General features: G+C 37.6%; 4 protein-coding genes across 4 annotated transcripts; all 4 read left to right on the plus strand.

Moving 5' to 3' along the window:
• Positions 1 to 1,035: 1,035 nt before the first annotated feature.
• Positions 1,036 to 2,026, plus strand: LOC311101203 (interferon alpha-7-like; the record flags this gene model as incomplete). Its single annotated transcript, XM_084142306.1, has 5 exons — positions 1,036 to 1,161; positions 1,258 to 1,344; positions 1,476 to 1,625; positions 1,722 to 1,814; positions 1,919 to 2,026. 5 exons carry the CDS (start codon positions 1,036 to 1,038, stop codon positions 2,024 to 2,026), a joined length of 564 nt encoding a protein of 187 aa, XP_083998432.1.
• Positions 2,027 to 6,539: 4,513 nt separating this feature from the next.
• On the plus strand, positions 6,540 to 7,529 carry LOC311101211 (interferon alpha-7-like; the record flags this gene model as incomplete). The annotated part of the gene is made up of 5 exons (XM_084142317.1): positions 6,540 to 6,665; positions 6,762 to 6,848; positions 6,979 to 7,128; positions 7,225 to 7,317; positions 7,422 to 7,529. The coding sequence occupies 5 exons, from the start codon at positions 6,540 to 6,542 to the stop codon at positions 7,527 to 7,529; spliced, it is 564 nt and encodes a 187-aa protein (XP_083998443.1).
• An 835-nt stretch (positions 7,530 to 8,364) lies between these two features.
• Positions 8,365 to 15,548, plus strand: LOC311138872 (uncharacterized protein; the record flags this gene model as incomplete). The annotated part of the gene is made up of 6 exons (XM_084173666.1): positions 8,365 to 8,375; positions 8,875 to 8,987; positions 9,321 to 9,343; positions 9,494 to 9,613; positions 9,798 to 9,905; positions 15,516 to 15,548. 6 exons carry the CDS (start codon positions 8,365 to 8,367, stop codon positions 15,546 to 15,548), a joined length of 408 nt encoding a protein of 135 aa, XP_084029792.1.
• Positions 12,128 to 13,118, plus strand: LOC311101246 (interferon alpha-4-like; the record flags this gene model as incomplete). Its single annotated transcript, XM_084142362.1, has 5 exons — positions 12,128 to 12,253; positions 12,350 to 12,436; positions 12,568 to 12,717; positions 12,814 to 12,906; positions 13,011 to 13,118. 5 exons carry the CDS (start codon positions 12,128 to 12,130, stop codon positions 13,116 to 13,118), a joined length of 564 nt encoding a protein of 187 aa, XP_083998488.1.
• Positions 15,549 to 16,641: the final 1,093 nt, after the last annotated feature.

The raw sequence follows: 16,641 nt of genomic DNA on the forward strand, positions 1-16,641 counted from the left end.
TCCGTGACAAGAGTCAATAGATAGCCTGTGTATCATTAATTTAAAAGTCCAAAATTTGATGTAGCAATCGCAGATATTGCCACTTTAACTAAGCATATCAAAGACGATGAAATGTAGTGCTATTAGGAATTAGGATTTAGGTCATTTTCTAATAAACCTACGATAATGTTATCACAACATATTGGCACATTGGTTTATTTATAGAAATGTGCCTGCTAGTCTCTCGTAAGGAATCACTAGTCAAACGTTAATGTTATCCTGATTATTCAGATACAGACTTCATAAAATGCCGGTTAATTTCTATTTAATCATTGTTATTATCAACAGTTTAATTCAAATGTATAGACATGAATGGGATTAAAGACAGAAGATGCAAACAGAAAGAGATCACATTAAATCCTCATCTCTCACTCCCTCTCTCTCACAGACACATACACACGCACGCACGCAAACAAACAAACGCACGCACGCACGCAAACACACACACACACACACACACACAGAGAGAGAGAGAGAGAGACAAACAAGCAAATTAGTTTAATATTGGTGTTAAAGGGTCGATATTCTCTCTCTCTCCCTCTCCTTCTCACTGTCTTTCTTAGCAACGTTTCAGTCTTCACAAGGTCTGCTATGAGTTACACTTTTTAAACCTACTGAGGACAACGTGCCTCCCATGAACGATCACTCAAAACATGACGAGAGGGAAGTAGAGCACACGAAAAGGGAAATCCGGTCTTGCGGTTCACCAGGCAAAACTTTCCCAAATTCATTCATTTTAACTCTTAATTTAGTGAGACTCCCTTTCACTTTTTGTACATCCGTTCAATCCTCACTATTTAAGTGTTAATCCGCAGATATGGGATCAGAACACAAACCACATTCTGACTGGAGGAAATTTGCAATATACTGGCAACAGGTGAGTCAACAACATGCTATCATTTGATAATTGCATCAGGCTTCAATGAATGAATCATATTCAGGATTATATTCAACTAACAATGATCATCTGCTGCAGGTCATCTAACTACACTAAGAATGGCACTTCAGGCTATTACTTGGATGAGCGCCTTCCTCTGCCTCGCACAAGTTTGCTCCATGCCCATGCCTTGCCACCTACAGGGACAGCTGGTGCGAACAACCCACAACCTACTGAGAGACATGGTCCATTTTTTAAATTACTTTTGACTTGAGATGTATTATCCAACTATGTTTAACTGAATAGCTCAACGTGAACACTGTGTTTTCTCTTTCTTTCAGGGGGGTCATTTTCCTCTGGAGTGCCTGCAGGAGAATGTCTTCATGACATTCCCAGCCGCCGCATTTGCAACCTCCGGCACGCCACAGGTAAGGGCAAGCGCGCATATCCAAGTGTTCTTTACAACATGAAAGAGTTTTTGCAACCGTTAGGATTAGAAAGTAGAAAACTTTAAACTGCCATTCATGTTATTTGAAATTATTGTTGTTGTCCGTTTCAGTTGAGCAGCAGTGGTGCTAAGGCTATTTATGATACATTGAAGAACATCGACTCATTGTTTGGAGCTGACGACCTGCCAACTAAGTGGGACCAACAGAAGTTGGAGAATTTTCAGAATATTATATACCGCCAGATTGAAGAGAGCAAATGTGTGAGTTGCTATGCCAACACAGATAGCTTAACTGTTTAATTGTGGTATGGTGGCATTTGAATTATTATTCATCGCCTACCTCTTTCTTTCTGGCAGATGATGGGCAGTGTGGATACAAGTGATTATCCCATCAGGGCAGAGGGACTGAAGACATACTTTGGGAAGATTGCAGCAGTCCTAAAAGAAAAGGTAGGCTATAGGGTAAAAACAAAAAGACACATTGTTTTGATAATATCTCTACATTGGACAATATTACCCTACATTGCCCTAACAGTTTATTTTTATTTTCACAGAATTTCAGTTACTGCGCCTGGGAAGTGGTTCGAAAAGAACTCCTGTACACCCTACAGTTCATTCTGAAACACAACTCTGATAGCCTTCTGTGGTCCAACAGAACATGAATTTGAACTTGCAGAACTTTTTACAATTGGGTTTTACAATTGTGCTTGATTTTAAAAGCCTACTATTCTACAATCATGTAATGTGCAATGTCAAACTGCAATATTGTACATGTATTTATTTATTTATCAAGGATATTTATTTATGTAGGCCTATTTATGAATGTATTTATTTATCTCTTTGAAAATCGTGCCTATATGTTAAATTTCATCAAATGTTAAGTTAATAAACATTTTTATACTTTTAAATATTGTTAATCTGAGTGCTCATTCTGTAGCGAAGTCTGTCGGTGTGTGAACATTCAGATTTTGGTTAAAAATGCTCGGGACATATGCACGGATGGCAGTACAATTAATTGTATAGCCTACTAATCCATAAAGGAAAGCCATAAAAACAAGTAAAATGTATCTTCTCAAAATGTAGTTATATTCAAAAGCATTTTTTCAATTAAGTGTGTTTTAGTACTGGACAGGGCGGGCCTGTTTTGAACGTTGCACTCTAAGCTCCTATACGAATTCCTTTCCTACCATAGAGTTCCTATTAAATTATTCGAATTCCTAATTCTATGGTTCCAACCCCCTCAGTGAAATTGGGTTCCACAATCAATAACGTAATCGGAACAATATTAGCCGAATAGACTGAACAGGTGCACAGTGAATTCACAAGCAGTGAGGTAAAATGGTCGAACTTTAGCCTTCATTCAACACTATCAGTCTCTCTATTAATAACATCTATTTTTATTTCAAGGATGTGCAATATAAACACTGAACAGCCATATGCTTCAGATTGCACTGTCTGATTAAAAGAGAGTCAACGGACTAAATGTTTGAGCAAAATGTGGTATCTGTGAAACGCCTGGTCCTCTGTAGCTCAGCTGGTAGAGCACGGCGCTTGTAACGCCAAGATAGTGGGTTCGATCCCCTGGACCACCCATACACAAAAATGTATGCACGCACGACTCTAAGTCGCTTTGGATAAAAGCGTCTGCTAAATGGCATATTATCATTATTATTATAAACGCCTATTGAAACAATGGTTCTTGCTAACCCTACACAGAAGCTGAAACGTGTGGTGTGCAATGTCCACAATTTCAGCATATTTATATTGATCATGGCCCTCATTTAATAAGACAGAGCCCTGCAACATTGTATTATAGAGTTATTCGTTTTTCATATTCAATATTGCCTGCTGAATAACTGCTTAATGGTATCATTGAATGCATTGCTCCAATGCAATTATTTGCATAGACATGTATGAAAATGGTTCACTTGCATTATATTTTCCTGATTAATTTCACAATAGCATAATTAAGAATCACCCACTGAAAATTGAGGCTTATAAAGGGAAGCGAAAGCCTGAACCATGCTACCTTCTTCACCACGAATTATTTTTGTATACCTTCATGAAGCGATACTTGGGTGTATACTTCAGCAATGTAAGTATCATATCGAATCAAGATAATAGGTTGTTAATCATTTCTAATGTCTGTTGGACTCAATTTCTGTCAAAAGAAACAGGGCTGTATTGAAATGGTTGCGCATCTGTCTGACTATGTTCTGCCTAGACACAGCAGCATCCGATCCGTGCAGGTGGACGCAGTTTATGCACCAGTCTGCTATTTGGTGTGCACAATTTGATGCTCAATATATCTCATTTTTAGGCCTACATTTTAATGTATTTATTATAGCACATTTTATCTAACCAATGCTTTCACTCTCTGTACCACAATGTTTCATTTAAGGTTAATATCCCAATACAGTTCACTTATTTATATTGATATGACTTTATTTCAGGGGTGGACAATTTCCAGCTTTGCGTCTAAAAGAAAAGTCGAGCGCATGTTTACAGCGCATGTTTACAAGAACACACAGGTAGGATACACTTCAGTATCATATAGCAAGATTTTGATAGCCTAAACTATAGTATATGATTTCTTGCAATTTCAAAGTGGTAAATTGGAAGTTTAACCATGTAATTTATGAGACACCCTAATGACTAAAACCTTGTTTTCTTTTATCCAGGGCGAGGACGTCTCTGTGGTTGCTTTAGAGGCTTTGGGATATATGGACCAATTATTTAACAGCCTGACTTCTGTCACCTGGAACAAGGAAACACTGAGCCTGTTCAAAAACGGATTACCAGTTAAATTAAGAAATTAGAGGGATGCGTAAGTATGATCCCTCATGGTGTAGCCTAAGCTATATTTGGGGGGCAGACAATAATTGGCATAGGTCTTTAATTTGTGATTTAATATCAACGATATATTTTCAGAACCTGTCTTAAGACAGAATTAATTCACTCAGCACAATTGTGTTTTGTCTCCAGGTCAGATGTGGTGTTGGGGCATCCTCTGGAGATGGAGGGTTGGTTACTTCAGCCAACGCGTCTATGAAAACATATTTCGACAAGCTGATCACCGTCTTGAAACAGAAGGTGGGTCCAATATCAAATGCACTGGAAAAGAGGCTAAATTAATCTGAGGAAAAGTTCTAGATCACCACAAATCGGATGAATTTCGTTGCCACAACTCACATATGCAACTTGGAACTTCCAAGCTCGGTTTTAGTTTCGTCAGATGCGCTGGTGCAGCACCTGCTGTGGTTGAGTTGAGTGAAAAAATGCATGGCTTGTATAAGTTCCAGGAACACAGCGCATGTGCATGGAAGATCGTATGAGCGGAGGTTCGCTACAAAATTGTGCAGTTTTAAAAATCCATCGACAGCAGAGTCAAGCCGTGAGGAAGAAGCGGTCTGTTGGACAACCACAGAATCATCATTGGAGACATGTGACATGTTCCTGAGACTGGCTAATAGATTGATGGCTGATATATTCACTGACTGACTGATTGATATATTTATAATACAATGAAATGAAAAATACATGCATCTATTATCATATTGTTTTTATTAATTCATTTATATATTCTGTCATCCATGCATTCATCCATTCAGTCTTTCATGCATTCATTCGTTTATAGACTTACTTTTTTAAAGGGGCAATTTGAAGTTCAAACAACACCATAGTGGACACTCAACCACTATTTTGGTAAATAGCTGAGGGATGGGGTTCGAGAAAAGTAACCACTGTCAGAGAGCTATTGATTCAAGTAATGACCAGCCAAGAGATCAAATTATAGTTTAACTACATTTTTGAAGCTATACTGTGTTTGTTTTGATTTATATTGTTTCAAACAAAGTATATTTTGGGTTCTGTTGAAGTAAGACAGTTGAACTAAGCTCATGAGGCATTTAAAAGTTATATATTCTTCAAGAGTCAATAGGTAGCCTGTGTATCATTAATTTAAAAGTCCAAAATTGGATGTAGCAATCGTAGAAATTGTCCCTTTAAATAAGCATAACGAAGACGATGAAATGTAGTACTATAAAGAATTAGGGGCGGCAGGTAGCTTAGTGGTTAAGAGCGTTGTGTCAGTAACCGAAAGGTCGCTGGTTCTAATCCCCGAGCCGACTAGGTGAAAAATCTGTCGATGTGCCCTTGAGCAAGGCACTTAACACTAATTGCTCCTGTAAGTCGCTCTGGATAAGAGCGTCTGCTAAATGACGTAAATGTAATTAGGATTTAGGTCATTTTCGAATAAACTTCCGATAATGTTATCTTGGCACATTGGTTTATTTATAGAAATGGTCCTGCTAGTCTCTCGTAATGAATAAATAGTCAAATATTAATGTTATCCTGATTATTCAGATACAGACGTCATAAAATTCCGGTTAATTTCTATTTAATCATCAGTTATTATCAACAGTTTAATTCAAATGTATAGACATGAATGGGATTAAAGAGAGAAGATGCAAACAGAAAGAGATCACATTAAATCCTCATCTCTCACTCCCTCTCTCTCACAGACGCACGAACGCACGCAAACAAACACACGCAAGCACGCACGCAAACACACACACACACACACACACACACACACACACACAGAGAGAGAGAGACAAACAAGCAAATAGCAGTTTTGTGATTAAAAACAAACATTGTAGTAAGTGCCATTAGTTTAATATTGGTGTTAAAGGGTCGATATTCTCTCTCTCTATCTCCCTCTCCTTCTCCCTGTCTTTCTTAGCAACGTTTGAGTCTTCACAATGCCAGCTATGAGTTACATTTTTTAAACCTAATGAGGTCAACGTGCCTCCCATGAACGATCACTCAAAACATGACGAGTGTGAAGTAGAGCACACGAAAAAGGAAATCCGGACTTGCGGTTCACTAGGCAAAACTTTCCCAAAATCATTCATTTTAACTCTGAATATAGTGAGACTACCTTTCACTTTTTGTACATCCTTTCAATCCTCACTATTTAAGTTAATCCGCAGATATGGGATCAGAACACAAACCACATTCTGACTGGAGGAAATTTGCAATATACTGGCAACAGGTGAGTCAACAACATGCTATCATTTGATCATTGCTTCAGGCTTCAATGATTGAATCATTTTCAGGATTATATTCAACTAACAATTATTATCTGCTACAGGTCATCTAACTACCCGAAGAATGGCACTTCAGACTATCACTTGGATGAGCGCCTTCCTCTGCCTCGCACAAGTTTGCTCCATGCCCATGCCTTGCCACCTACAAGGAGAGCTGGTGCGAACAACCCACAACCTACTGAGAGACATGGTACATTTTTTAAATCACTTTTGACTTGAGATGTATTATCCAACTATGTTTAACTAAATAGCTCAACGTGAATACTGTGTTTTCTCTTTCTTTCAGGGGGGTCATTTTCCTCTGGAGTGCCTGCAGGAGAATGTCTTCCTGGCATTCCCAGCCGCCGCATTTGCAACCTCCGGCCCGCCACAGGTAAGGGCAAGCAACATATACAAGTGTTCTTTACAGAATGAAAGAGTTTTTGCAACCGTTAGGATTAGAAAGTAGAAAACTTTAAACTGCCATTTATGTTATTTGAAATTATTGTTGTTGTCCGTTTCAGTTGAGCAGCAGTGGTGCTAAGGCTATTTATGATACATTGAAGAACATCGACTCATTGTTTGGAGCTGACGACCTGCCAACTAAGTGGGACCAACAGAAGTTGGAGAATTTTCAGAACATTATATACCGCCAGATTGAAGAGAGCAAATGTGTGAGTTGCTATACCAACACAGATAGCTTAACTGTTTAATTGTGGTATGGTGGCATTTTAATTATTATTCATCGCCTACCTCTTTCTTTCTGGCAGATGATGGGCAGTGTGGATACAAGTGATTATCCCATCAGGGCAGAGGGACTGAAGACATACTTTGGGAAGATTGCAGCAGTCCTAAAAGAAAAGGTAGGCTATAGGTTAAAAACAAAAAGACACATTGTTTTGATAATATCTCTACATTGGACAATATTACCCTACATTGACCTAACAGTTTATTTATTTTTTCACAGAATTTCAGTTACTGCGCCTGGGAAGTGGTTCGAAAAGAACTCCTGTACACCCTACAGTTCATTCTGAAACACAACTCAGATAGCCTTCTGTGGTCCAATAGAACATGAATTTGAACTTGCAGAACTTTTTTTACAATTGGGTTTTACAATTGTGCTTGATTTTAAAAGCCTACTATTCTACAATCATGTAATGTGCAATCTCAAACTGCAATATTGTACATGTATTTATTTATTTATCAAAGATATTTATTTATGTAGGCCTATTTATGAATGTATTTATTTATCTGTTTGAAAATCGTGCCTATATGTTAATCTTCATCAAATGTTAAATTAATAAAAAAAATTATACTTTTAAATATTGTTAATCTGAGTGCTCATTCTGTAGACAAGTCTGTCGGTGTGTGAACATTCAGATTTTGGTTAAAAATGCTCGGGACATATGCACGGATGGCAGTACAATTAATTGTATAGCCTACTAATCCATAAAGGAAAGCCATGAAAACAAGTTAAATGTATCTTCTCAAAATGTAGTTATATTCAAAAGCCTTTTTTCAATTAAGTGTGTTTTAGTACTGGACAGGGCGGGCCTGTTTTGAACGTTGCACTTTGAGCTCCTATACGAATTCCTTTCCTACCATAGAGTTCCTATTAAATTATTCGAATTCCTAATTCTTTGGTTCCAACCCCCTCAGTGAAATTGGGTTCCACAATCAATAACGTAATCGGAACAATATTAGCCGAATAGACTGAACAGGTGCACTTTGAATTAACAAGCAGTGGTGTAAAATGGTCGAACTTTAGCCTTCATTCAACACTATCAGTCTCTCTATTAATAACATCTATTTTTATTTCAAGGATGTGCAATATAAACACTGAACAGCCATATGCTTCAGATTGCACTGCCTGATTAAAAGAGAGTCAACGGACTAAATGTGTGAGCAAAATGTGGTCTCTGTGAAACGCCTATTGAAACAATGGTTCTTGCTAACCCTACACAGAATCTGAAAAGTATGGTGTGCAATGTCCACAATTTCAGCATATTTATATTGATCATGGCCCTCATTTAATAAGACAGAGCCCTGCAACATTGTATTATAGAGTTATTCGTTTTTCATATTCAATATTGCCAGCTGAATAACTGCATAATGTTATCATTTAATGCATTGCTCCAATGCAATTACTTGCATAGACATGTATGAAAATGGTTCAATTGCATTATATTTTCCTGATTCATTTCAAAATAGCATAATTAAGAATCACCCACTGAAAATTGGGGCTTATAAAGGGAAGCGAAAGCCTTAACCATGCTACCTTCTTCACCACGAATTATTTTTGTATACCTTCATGTAGCGATACTTGGGTGTATACTTCAGCAATGTAAGTATCATATCGAATCAAGATAATAGGTTGTTAATCATTTCTAATGTCTGTTGGACTCAATTTCTATCAAAAGAAACAGGGCTGTATTGAAATGGTTGCGCATCTGTCTGACTATGTTCTGCCTAGACACAGCAGCATCCGATCCGTGCAGGTGGACGCAGTTTATGCACCAGTCTGCTCTTTGGTGTGCACAATTTGATGCTCAATATATCTCATTATTAGGCCTACTTTTTAATGTATTTATTATAGCACATTTTATCTAACCAATGCTATCACTCTCTGTACCACAATGTTTCATTTAAGGTTACTATCCCGATACAGTTCACTTATTTATATTGATATGACTTTATTTCAGGGTGGACAATTTCCAGCTTTGCGTCTAAAAGAAAAGTCGAGCGCATGTTAATAATAATAATAATAATAATAATATGCCATTTAGCAGACGCTTTTATCCAAAGCGACTTACAGTCATGCGTGCATACATTTTTTTTTTTGTGTATTTTTTGTGTATGTTTACAGCGCATGTTTACAAGAACACACAGGTAGGATACACTTCAGTATCATATAGTAAGATTTTGATAGCCTAAACTATAGTATATGATTTCTTGCAATTTCAAAGTGGTAAATTGGAAGTTTAACCATGTAATTTATGAGACACCCTAATGCCTAAAACCTTGTTTTCTTTTATCCAGGGCGAGGACGTCTCTGTGGTTGCTTTAGAGGCTTTGGGATATATGGACCAATTATTTAACAGCCTGACTTCTGTCACCTGGAACAAGGAAACACTGAGCCTGTTCAAAAACGGATTACCAGTTAAATTAAGAAATTAGAGGGATGCGTAAGTATGATCCCTCATGGTGTAGCCTAAGCTATATTTGGGGGGAAGACAATAATTGGCATAGGTCTTTAATTTGTGATTTAATATAAACGATATATTTTCATAACCTGTCTTAAGACAGAATTAATTCACTCAGCACAATTTTATTTTGTCTCCAGGTCAGATGTGGTGTTGGGGCATCCTCTGGAGATGGAGGGTTGTTTACTTCAGCTAACGCGTCTTTGAAAACATATTTCGACAAGCTGAACACTGTCTTGAAACAGAAGGTGGGTCCAATATCAAATGCACTGGAAAAGAGGCTAAATTAATCAGAGGAAAAGTTCTAGATCACCACAAATCGGATGAATTTCGCTGCCACAACTAACATATGCAACTTGAAACTTCCAAGCTCGGTTTTAGTTTCGTCAGATGCGCTGGTGCAGCACCTGCTGTGGTTGAGTTGAGTGAAAAAATGCATGGCTTGTATAAGTTCCAGGAACGCAGCGCATGTGCATGGGAGATCGTATGAGCGGAGGTTCGCTACAAAATTGTGCAGTTTTAAAAATCCCTCGACAGCAGAGTCAAGCCGTGAGGAAGAAGCGGTCTGTTGGACAACCACAGAATCATCATTGGAGACATATGACATGATATATTTACTGACTGACTGATTGATATATTTATAATACAATTAAATGAAAAATACATGCATCTATTATCATATTCATTCATTTATATATTCAGTCATCCATGCATTCATCCATTTAGTCTTTCATGCATTCATTTGTTTATAGACTTACTTTTTTAAAGGGGCAATCTGAAGTTCAAACAACACCATAGTGAACAGTCAACCACTATTTTGGTAAATAGCTGACGGATGGGGTTCAAGAAAAGTAACCACTGTCAGAGAGCTATTGATTCAAGTATTTACCATCCAAGAGATCAAAATGATAGTTTTAACTAAATTTTGAAGCTATGCAGTGTGTGTTTAGTTTTATATTGTTTCAAACAAAGTGTATTTGGGGTTCTGTTGAGGTAAAACAGTTGAACTAAGCTCATGAGGCTTTTAAAAGTTATATATTCTTCAAGAGTTGTCACGGCTGTCAGTGAGATGCGGTTGAAGAAGTCAGGCGCAGGACACGGAACTCTTGGAAACGTACTTTAATCCGATATTGAAAAGATGAACACAGAATAACTCCACACAGGGAGGAAAATACCCGCTCACAAAACGACATACGTGAAGGGAAACAATCACACACAAGATAACGATGAGAGACAGGGGTAATTATAGGGAAACAATCAAACATAATGATGAACAGGTGTAAACAATACAGACAAGACTAGACAGACACCGATAACATCGATCGGCAGTAGCTAGTACTCCGGGGACGACGAACGCCGAAGCCTGCCCGAGCAAGGAGGAGGAGCAGCCTCGGCAGAATCCGTGACAAGAGTCAATAGATAGCCTGTGTATCATTAATTTAAAAGTCCAAAATTTGATGTAGCAATCGCAGATATTGCCACTTTAACTAAGCATATCCAAGACGATGAAATGTAGTGCTATTAGGAATTAGGATTTAGGTCATTTTCTAATAAACCTACGATAATGTTATCACAACATATTGGCACATTGGTTTATTTATAGAAATGTGCCTGCTAGTCTCTCGTAAGGAATCACTAGTCAAATGTTAATGTTATCCTGATTATTCAGATACAGACTTCATAAAATGCCGGTTAATTTCTATTTAATCATTGTTATTATCAACAGTTTAATTCAAATGTATAGACATGAATGGGATTAAAGACAGAAGATGCAAACAGAAAGAGATCACATTAAATCCTCATCTCTCACTCCCTCTCTCTCACAGACACATACACACGCACGCACGCAAACAAACAAACGCACGCACGCACGCAAACACACACACACACGCACACACACAGAGAGAGAGAGAGACAAACAAGCAAATTTGCAGTTTTGTGATTTAAAAAAAATATTTCACTAAGTGCCATTAGTTTAATATTGGTGTTAAAGGGTCGATATTCTCCCTCTCTCCCTCTCCTCCCTGTCTTTCTTAGCAACGTTTCAGTCTTCACAAGGTCTGCTATGAGTTACACTTTTTAAACCTACTGAGGACAACGTGCCTCCCATGAACGATCACTCAAAACATGACGAGAGGGAAGTAGAGCACACGAAAAGGGAAATCCGGTCTTGCGGTTCACCAGGCAAAACATTCCCAAATTCATTCATTTTAACTCTTAATTTAGTGAGACTCCCTTTCACTTTTTGTACATCCGTTCAATCCTCACTATTTAAGTGTTAATCCGCAGATATTGGATCATAACACAAACCACATTCTGACTGGAGGAAATGTGCAATATACTGGCAACAGGTAAGTCAACAACATGCTATCATTTGATAATTGCATCAGGCTTCAATGAATGAATCATATTCAGGAGTATATTCAACTAACAATGATTATCTGCTGCAGGTCATCTAACTACACTAAGAATGGCACTTCAGGCTATTACTTGGATGAGCGCCTTCCTCTGCCTCGCACAAGTTTGCTCCATGCCCATGCCTTGCCACCTACAAGGAGAGCTGGTGCGAACAACCCACAACCTACTGAGAGACATGGTACATTTTTTAAATTACTTTTGACTTGAGATGTATTATCCAACTATGTTTAACTGAATAGCTCAACGTGAACACTGTGTTTTCTCTTTCTTTCAGGGGGGTCATTTTCATCTGGAGTGCCTGCAGGAGAATGTCTTCATGACATTCCCAGCCGCCGCATTTGCAACCTCCGGCACGCCACAGGTAAGGGAAAGCGCGCATATCCAAGTGTTCTTTACAACATGAAAGAGTTTTTGCAACCGTTAGGATTAGAAAGTAGAAAACTTTAAACTGCCATTCATGTTATTTGAAATGATTGTTGTTGTCCGTTTCAGTTGAGCAGCAGTGGTGCTAAGGCTATTTATGATACATTGAAGAACATCGACTCATTGTTTGGAGCTGACGACCTGCCAACTAAGTGGGACCAACAGAAGTTGGAGTATTTTCAGAATATTATATACCGCCAGATTGAAGAGAGCAAATGTGTGAGTTGCTATACCAACACAGATAGCTTAACTGTTTAATTGTGGTATGGTGGCATTTTAATTATTATTCATCGCCTACCTCTTTCTTTCTGGCAGATGATGGGCAGTGTGGATACAAGTGATTATCCCATCAGGGCAGAGGGACTGAAGACATACTTTGGGAAGATTGCAGCAGTCCTAAAAGAAAAGGTAGGCTATAGGTTAAAAACAAAAAGACACATTGTTTTGATAATATCTCTACATTGGACAATATTACTCTACATTGACCTAACAGTTTATTTTTATTTTCACAGAATTTCGGTTACTGCGCCTGGGAAGTGGTTCGAAAAGAACTCCTGTACACCCTACAGTTCATTCTGAAACACAACTCTGATAGCCTTCTGTGGTCCAACAGAACATGAATTTGAACTTGCAGAACTTTTTTTGTGCTTGATGCTTGATTTTAAAAGCCTACTATTCTACAATCATGTAATGTGCAATGTCAAACTGCAATATTGTACATGTATTTATTTATTTATCAAGGATATTTATTTATGTAGGCCTATTTGTAGGCCTATTTATGAATGTATTTATTTATCTCTTTGAAAATCGTGCCTATATGTTAATTTTCATCAAATGTTAAGTTAATAAACATTTTTATACTTTTAAATATTGTTATTCTGAGTGCTCATTCTGTAGCGAAGTCTGTCGGTGTGTGAACATTCAGATTTTGGTTAAAAATGCTCGGGACATATGCACGGATGGCAGTACAATTAATTGTATAGCCTACTAATCCATAAAGGAAAGCCATAAAAACAAGTAAAATGTATGTTCTCAAAATGTAGTTATATTCAAAAGCATTTTTTCAATGAAGTGTGTTTTAGTACTGGACAGGGCAGCCAGTTTTGAATGTTGCACTTTAAGCTCCTATACGAATTCCGTTCCTACCATAGAGTTCCTTTTAAATTATTAGCCGAATAGACTGAACAGGTGCACAGTGAATTCACAAGCAGTGAGGTAAAATGGTCGAAATTTAGCTTTCATTCAACACTATCAGTCTCTCTGTTACTAACATCTATTTTTATTTCAAGGATGTCCAATATAAACACTGAACAGCCATATGCTTCAGATTGCACTGCCTGATTAAAAGAGAGTCAACGGACTAAATGTGTGAGCAAAATGTGGTCTCTGTGAAACGCCTATTGAAACAATGGTTCTTGCTAACCCTACACAGAATCTGAAAAGTGTGGTGTGCAATGTCCACAATTTCAGCATATTTATATTGATCATGGCCCTCATTTAATAAGACAGAGCCCTGCAACATTGTATTATAGAGTTATTCGTTTTTCATATTCAATATTGCCAGCTGAATAACTGCATAATGTTATCATTTAATGCATTGCTCGAATGCAATTATTTTCATAGACATGTATGAAAATGGTTCACTTGCATTATATTTTCCTGATTAATTTCACAATAGCATAATTAAGAATCACCCACTGAAAATTGGGGCTTATGAAGGGAAGCGAAAGCCTGAACCATGCTACCTTCTTCACCACGAATTATTTTTGTATACCTTCATGAAGCGATACTTGGGTGTATACTTCAGCAATGTAAGTATCATATCGAATCAAGATAATAGGTTGTTAATCATTTCTAATGTCTGTTGGACTCAATTTATTTCAAAAGATACATGGCTGAATTGAAATGGTTGCGCATCTGTCTCACTATGTTCTGCCTAGACACAGCAGCATCCGATCCCTGCAGGTGGACGCAGTTTATGCACCAGTCTGCTACTTGGTGTGCACAATTTGATGCTCAATATATCTCATTTTTAGGCCTACATTTTAATGTATTTATTATAGCACATTTTATCTAACCAATGCTTTCACTCTCTGTACGACAATGTTTCATTTAAGGTTACTATCCCGATAAAGTTCACTTATATATATTGATATGACTTTATTTCAGGGTGGACAATTTCCTGCTTTGCGTCTAAAAGAAAAGTCGTGCGCATGTTTACAGCGCATGTTTACAAGAACACACAGGTAGGATACACTTCAGTATCATATAGCAAGATTTTGATAGCTTAAACTATAGTATATGATTTCTTACAATTTCAAAGTGGTAAATTGGAAGTTTAACCATGTAATTTATGAGACACCCTAATGACTAAAACCTTGTTTTCTTTTATCCAAGGCGAGGACGTCTCTGTGGTTGTTTTAGAGGCTTTGGGATATATGGACCAATTATTTAACAGCCTGACTTCTGTCACCTGGAACAAGGAAACACTGAGCCTGTTCAAAAACGGATTACCAGTTAAGTTAAGAAATTAGAGGGATGCGTAAGTATGATCCCTCATGGTGTAGCCTAAGCTATATTTGGGGGACAGACAATAATTGGCATTGGTCTTTAATTTGTGATTTAATATCAACGATATATTTTCAGAACCTGTCTTAAGACAGAATTAATTCACTCAGCACAATCGTATTTTGTCTCCAGGTCAGATGTGGTGTTGGGGCATCCTCTGGAGATGGAGGGTTGGTTACTTCAGCCAACGCGTCTATGAAAACACATTTCGACAAGCTGAACACCGTCTTGAAACAGAAGGTGGGTCCAATATCAAATGCACTGGAAAATAGGCTAAATTAATCTGAGGAAAAGTTCTAGATCACCACAAATCGGATGAATTTCGTTGCCACAACTCACATATGCAACTTGGAACTTCCAAGCTCGGTTTTAGTTTCGTCAGATGCGCTGGTGCAGCACCTGCTGTGGTTGAGTTGAGTGAAAAAATGCATGGCTTGTATAAGTTCCAGGAACACAGCGCATGTGCATGGAAGATCGTGTGAGCGGAGGTTCGCTACAAAATTGTGCAGTTTTAAAAATCCCTCGACAGCAGAGTCAAGCCGTGAGGAAGAAGCGGTCTGTTGGACAACCACAGAATCATCATTGGAGACATGTGACATGTTCCTGAGACTGGCTAATAGATTGATGGCTGATATATTTACTGACTGACTGATTTATATATTTATAATACAATTAAATGAAAAATACATGCATCTATTATCATATTGTTTTTATTAATTCATTTATATATTCAGTCATCCATGCATTCATCCATTCAGTCTTTCATGCATTCATTCGTTTATAGACTTACTTTTTTAAAGGGGCAATTTGAAGTTCAAACAACACCATAGTGGACACTCAACCACTATTTTGGTAAATAGCTGAGGGATGGGGTTCGAGAAAAGTAACCTCTGTCAGAGAGCTATTGATTCAAGTAATGACCAGCCAAGAGATCAAATTATAGTTTAACTACATTTTTGAAGATATACTGTGTTTGTTTTGATTTATATTGTTTCAAACAAAGTATATTTTGGGTTCTGTTGAAGTAAGACAGTTGAACTAAGCTCATGAGGCATTTAAAAGTTATATATTCTTCAAGAGTCAATAGGTAGCCTGTGTATCATTAATTTAAAAGTCCAAAATTGGATGTAGCAATCGCAGAAATTGCCCCTTTAAATAAGCATATCCAAGACGATGAAATGTAGTGCTATAAAGAATTAGGATTTAGGTCATTTTCGAATAAACTTCCGATAATGTTATCACAACACATTGGCACATTGGTTTATTTATAGAAATGGGCCTACTAGTCTCTCGTAAGGAATAAATAGTCAAATATTAATGTTATCCTGATTATTCAGATGCAGACGTCATAAAATTCCGGTTAATTTCTATTTAATCATCAGTTATTATCAACAGTTTAATTCAAATGTATAGACATGAATGGGATTAAAGAGAGCAGATGCAAACAGAAAGAGATCACATTAAATCCTCATCTCTCACTCCCTCTCTCTCACAGACGCACGAACGCACGCAAACAAACACACGCACGCACGCACGCACGCAAACAAACACACACACACACACACACACACACAC

This window comes from Coregonus lavaretus (genome assembly GCF_964263955.1).
Source record: "Coregonus lavaretus genome assembly, chromosome: 2".
NCBI lineage: Eukaryota > Metazoa > Chordata > Actinopteri > Salmoniformes > Salmonidae > Coregonus > Coregonus lavaretus.